General features: G+C 42.4%; 1 protein-coding gene across 3 annotated transcripts in view; it reads left to right on the top strand.

Moving 5' to 3' along the window:
* Nucleotides 1-6000, top strand: part of gk5 (glycerol kinase 5) — an 81561-nt gene that overhangs the window by 12848 nt on the left and 62713 nt on the right. For 2 of the 3 annotated variants that reach the window (XM_070883645.1, XM_070883646.1), the window contains exon 3: nucleotides 4338-4413. In XM_070883645.1, coding sequence (XP_070739746.1) covers nucleotides 4338-4413 — 76 coding nt within the window. Of the gene's footprint in view, nucleotides 1-1258; nucleotides 1329-4337; nucleotides 4414-6000 lie in introns of all 3 variants that reach the window. The other variant, XM_070883647.1, reaches the window with a different exon arrangement.

Below are 6000 nucleotides of genomic sequence, written 5' to 3'. Positions count from 1 at the left end.
CCCCCTTCTCCTCCTCCCTCCCTCCCCCCTTCTCCTCCCTCCCTCCCTCCCCCCCTTCTCCTCCCTCCCTCCCTCCCCCCTTCTCCTCCCTCCCTCCCTCCCCCCTTCTCCTCCCTCCCTCCCTCCCCCCTTCTCCTCCCTCCCTCCCCCCTTCTCCTCTCTCCCTCCCTCCCCCCATTCTCCTCTCTCCCTCCCTCCCCCCATTCTCCTCTCTCCCCTCCCCCCCCCCCATTCTCCTCTCTCCCTCCCCCCCCCATTCTCCTCTCTCCCTCCCCCCCCCCATTCTCCTCTCTCCCTCCCCCCCCCCCCATTCTCCTCTCTCCCTCCCCCCTTTCCTTCTCCTCCCTCCCTCCCCCCCCAGCTGTCAGAAACACAGACACTGACAGACAGAGAGATAGAGACACACTGGGTGGGGCCGTCCCAGCATGTGGTTGGAGGACTCCCGGTGCTGCAGTCGGTAAGTAGAAAATGTTTTATATTCATTTTTTTTTGATTGATTTATTGATGTATTTATCATTTATTATTGATGATGGCTCTTTATTTGTAAAACTGAAGTGTTTAATGTTTGTAAACTTCCCTTTAAACACCCCCCCCCCATTCCCCACGCCTGATTTGTAACCTACGCCTGATTTTCTAAGTGTACACAAGGTTTTTCTGAGCGTACAAAAATCTACACTTACTCCATTCTAAGTTAGTTTGGAGTATGTTTTCACTGCCTAAACTTTCAAAATGGGCGTAAGTGGCCGGACACTCCCCTTTTTGGGAAAAAAAAATCTGTTCCAAACTGAAACTGTTTTAACTGATTAGAACTGGAGCAAACTAAATGCCGATAATTGCAATTTCTAAGATACTCCATTCTAAACCAGTTGCTCCAAAAAACAGTAGCAACTCAGGCCGAAACCTGGCCCCAATATGCTGATTAGTTTCAAGGATTCCCTTGAACAGTAAAATGTATTGCAGCTTATTTTCCTTTTAATTTCCTTATCCAGGATGATTTGCTTAAAACAGATCTTGCAATATAGCTCAAACCTTCTCATTTTCCCTCCTAAAAATAAAGGTTTTAAATTGGTGTTGAAACTAGAGGAAAGTCATTGAAACCACCTACCATAGTACTCAGTCTCATTTTAGGTTAACTGGAGAAGAGCTTCATAACTTGAATCTGTACATAAATCTCGAATGGTTGACCATGTCAAATTGTGAAACCATTCACAGATGAATGAGCCCATTTGACTAATCCAGTTCATCCTTCCATATCAAGCAGTGTCCCCTCTACCATCTATCCCTTGAGCTACTCTAACCTGGAAGAGAGTTCCACGTCCTTTTTGCAGGTTTGTATAAAGTGTTTACTGACATCATCCTAAAAGTGCCTTTCTAAGTTTGTACCTATGTCTCCTTGCTCATCTTGTGTTCAGGATGTGAATGCTTGCATATTTTAAGCAAATGTACAGGTATTTTGTTTTGGGATTGAAATGGAAGTCACAAGGCTGAATGTTCATTGAAAAGTCACAATTTGATTTTCAAATGGCACAACAATCAATGCCTCTTGATTCCTTCATGGCAGTCTTGGCATGTTAATTAGAATACATTTTATGGGAGTGAAATACTATTGGGAACAGGAGGTGATTAAATGTTGCTTGATCAGGCAAACTCGGGACATCTTTATAGAATCATAGAAATTTACAGCACGGAAGGAGGCCATTTCGGCCCATCGTGTCCACGCCGGCCGACAAAGAGGTATCCAGCCTAATCCCACTTTCCAGCTCTCGGTCCGTAGCCCTGTAGGTTTCGGCACTTTAAGTGCACATCCAAATATCTTTTAAATGTGGTGAGGCTTTCTGCCTCCACCACCCTTTCAGGCAGTGAGTTCCAGACACCTACCACCCTCTAGGTGAAGGCATTATCCCCTCGTATCTCCACTATACCTTCCCCCAATTACTTTAAATTTATGCCCCCGGATTGTTGACCCCTCCGCCAAGGGAAACAGGTCCTTCATATCCACTCTATCCAGGTTCCTCATAATTTTATACACCTCAATCAGGTTTCCCCTCAGCCTCCTCTGTTCCAAAGAAAACAGACCCAGCATCTCCAATCTTTCCTCATAGCCAACATTCTCCAGTCCAGGCAACATTCTTGTAAATCTCCTCTGCCCCCTTTCCAGTGCAATCACATCTTTCCTGTAATGTGACCAGAACCGCACACAGTACTCCAACTGTGGCCTAACCAGTGTTTTATACAGTTCAAGCATAACCTCCTTGCTCTTGTATTCCATGCCATAACTAATAAAGGCAAGTATTCCATATGCCACCTTACTTAGCTGGCCTGCTACCTTTAGGAATCTGTGGACCTGCACTCCAAGGTCCCTTTGTTCCTCTACACTTTTCAGTGTCATACCATTTAATGTGTATTCCCTTACCTTGTTAGACCTCCCCAAATGCATTACCTCACACTTATTCGGATTGAATTCCATTTGCCACTGTTCTGCCCACCTGACCAGTACATTGATATCTTCCTGCAGTCTGCAGCTTTCTTCATTATCAACCACACAGCCTATTTTAGTGTTATCTGCAAACTTCTTAATCTTACCCCCAACATTCAAGTCCAAGTCTTTGATATATACCACAAAAAGCAAAGGACCTAGCATTGAGCCCTGCAGAACCCCACTGGATACAGCCTTTCAGTCACAAAAACACTCATCAACCATTACCCTTTGCTTCCTGCCTCTGAGCCAATTTTGGATCCAACTTGCCACTTTGCACTGGATCCCATGGGCCTTTACTTTCATGACCAGTCTGCCATGTGGGACATTACCAAAAGCTTTGCTAAAATCCATATACACTACATCATATGCACTACCCTCATTGACCCTCCTGGTTACCTCCTCAAAAAATTCAATCAAGTTCGTCAGACACGTCCTTCCCTTAACAAATCCGTGCTGACTGTCCTTGAAAGACTGTTCATGTCTTTCCAAATGAAGTTTTATCCTGTCCCTCAGGATTGTTTACATTAATTTTCCCATCACTGAGGTTAGGCTGACTGGCCTGTAATTACTTGGCCTATCCCTGAAGTTGTAGTGATTTTTGATTAACATAAATAATTACTTTAAAAATGTCTTCAATATCAAAATAGGATATTCGTTTTCTTTTTTATTAACTTTTCAATTATATAATCTAAAACTGGCTTTGAACAGATGCCTTGAAATGACACCATGTGGATATTGACATACAACTGGTTTGTATGAAATTCTTTTGTTCGGCTTTTTGAATGGATTAATGTCTCTGTTGAAAATAGTGGACAAAGGAATTTCATATGAATGAGTTAGTGTAATTTCAAGGCTAAAATGGGTTTGTTGCTGCTCTGGTACGTAACGTGTATTCAGGTCATTTCCTTTCTAACTGGTGAACTATTCACACTGACAGTTGAACCAAAACCTCTGGCCTTTGAAACAAATTCTTCTTTAGGTTGAAGTTTAAAGATTGCTTGTTTCAAAGCTCTTTCTGTATTGGTATACTTTGACTTCACAGGACTCTTTTTTTTTATTCTTCAGCTTGCCTTCTGTAGCCCATTTTTAAGAACATAAGAAATAGGAGTAGGAGTAGGCCATATGGCCCTCGATCTATTCAATAAGATCATGGCTGATCTTTGACCTCCAATCCACTTTCCTGCCCGATCCCCATATCCCTTGATTCCCCTGGAGTCCAAAAATCTATATCTCAGCCTTGAATATACTCAATGATTCAGCATCCACAGTCCTTTGAGGCAGAGAATTCCAAAGATTCACAACCCTCTGAGTGAAGAAATTCCTCTCATCTCAGTCCTAAAAGGCCGGCCCCTTATCCTGTTTTTATTTGTTGCCGCCTCCTCCCCAAAAAATCCAAGGACTGAAATTCCTGAAGGTGGTAAGATGGGACTTCCAGCCCTACCTTGATCCCGTCTGAAACCAGGGACCGCGTCATTTGCACGAAGGGGGAAGACTCCCTCACCCTTCATGATGCTCCTTGGCCATCGAACTCATAGCCTATGAGTGACACTTTACAGCTCGATTTTGGGGGGGGGGGGGGTTGAGTATACTTTCACTGTTGCTATTTTCTCCTCGCTCAGAGCCAGAATTTATTATCATTATTTGAAAGGTGTGGAAAGTAGCTGGAAGTGGGTTCTGTGTATGCCCCGAGTGGCACAATCCACAATCTCGGGCTCTAACTTTGGGCCTCCCACTTTGAACAACCTCTGCCTCAGTTTAGCTGTCGATCAAAACATCAACGACCTTTTAGCTTGCTGTGCTAAAATATTGGCATCGCTCAAACACTGGATAAAATGATCCTTGTTCTTTGTGTTTCTAGTTTCAGGATTGCCTATGAAGCAGATGGTGGCTCTTGGCATTTCAACGCAGAGAGCAACATTTGTCACTTGGGACAAGTAAGTATTTGATGAGAATAACATGTCTGCTGTAAGTTTAGAATACACTACGGACCCAGGTTCAGGTCTGTAATTGCCACGTAAGAAATTCTGTTTTTTGGTTGAGCTGCTGCAGGAATTGTGGAATGGAGGGAAGAAAAAGAATGCAGTGAGCCTCTCTCTCATTTTCTATTTTCCCTAATTGTTTATTTCCGGAGAGTATACTCTCTCATGTAATAGCAGAGAAGTAGAGAGGCCATTTTTTTTCTCAAAAAAATAATTTGATGCCGTGCTTTTAGAACAATGATCACCTTGTTTCATACCGATTTTTCTAAAACCTGTGCTACTTGTCAGTACTGAAACCTCACTTTCAGGCTCTTCTGTGTCAGCTCCTGAGCTCCACGGGTCAGGGAAAACTGAGACATCAACATCTGGGAGATACCAGAAGTGGCATTTATTAACAAAAAGTGATACAGATTGCAAAACAATTTAAATGTGAAGCTGTGTTTTGCTATTGAGAGAAGTATCACAATAGATTCTGATTTGAAACCAATGAGTGAAATTTGACTGGTATGGGTTAGCATGATATTGAGAAGAGTTTTTGGTTTATAGTTTTGCTGGTCTAAAGTTGCTTCACACTGTGAATTCCTTTTGGTATTCAGTGACTGTGTTATGTAGGCAGATTTCCACAAACAGCAATGAGATGAATGACCAGTTAATCTGTGTTTGAGAGATATTGGGTCAGGGATGAATGTTAGCCGGGGCACCGAGAGCTCTCTCTTCAAATTATACCATGGGATCTTTAATATCCCGCTGAACAGGGAGCCAGACCTAGAGTTGACTTTTCAAGAACAAGACCTTTTGAGAGCACTGCACTTCCGCAGTAAAGGACTGGACTTTTGGTATGGATTATCTGCTCAAGTCCCAATAAGGGACTTGAACCTACAACATTCTGATCCATAGGCGACAGTGCTATCAACTGAGCCAAGGTTTCATCATCAGTATTTTTAATGGAAATCTCCTCATGAAGATTGTGTTTAAGTTTTAATTTTGAAGGTGATGTGTGAATTTTGGATGAATTTCTCAGCCTGTAAAGTTATAAAAGAATACATTTTTTCAGTTATGCATGAATATCTGGTCTGGTCCTTTGTAATGAGACAGAATTAATAAACAATCTCCTTGTAAAGGATCCCCTTGGAATGAGTGATCATAGCATGATTGAATTTCAAATTCAGATGGAGGGTGAGAAAGTTGGATCTCTAACCAGCGTACTAAGCTTAAATAAAGGAGACTGTGAAGGTATGAGGGCAGAGTTGGTTAAAGTGTACTGGGAAAATAGATTAAAGTGCAGGATGGTTGATGAACAGTGGTGTACATTTAAGGAGATATTTCACAACTCTCAAGACAAATGTATTCCATTGAGGAGGAAAGGGTGTAAGAGAAAAGAGAGCCATCCGTGGCTAACTAAAGAAATAAAGGATGGTATCCAATTAAAAACAAGGGAATAAAAAGTGGCCAAAACTAATGGGAGGACAGAAGATTGGGAAGCTTTTAAAAGCCAGCAAAGAATGACGACTAAAAAAATGATTAAGGGAAGATAGACTATGA

This window comes from Pristiophorus japonicus, chromosome 6 (genome assembly GCF_044704955.1).
Source record: "Pristiophorus japonicus isolate sPriJap1 chromosome 6, sPriJap1.hap1, whole genome shotgun sequence".
In the NCBI taxonomy this organism is placed as follows: Eukaryota; Metazoa; Chordata; class Chondrichthyes; family Pristiophoridae; genus Pristiophorus; species Pristiophorus japonicus.
Note: the sequence above shows the minus strand (reverse complement) of the source record. Positions and strands in the feature narration are given on the sequence as shown.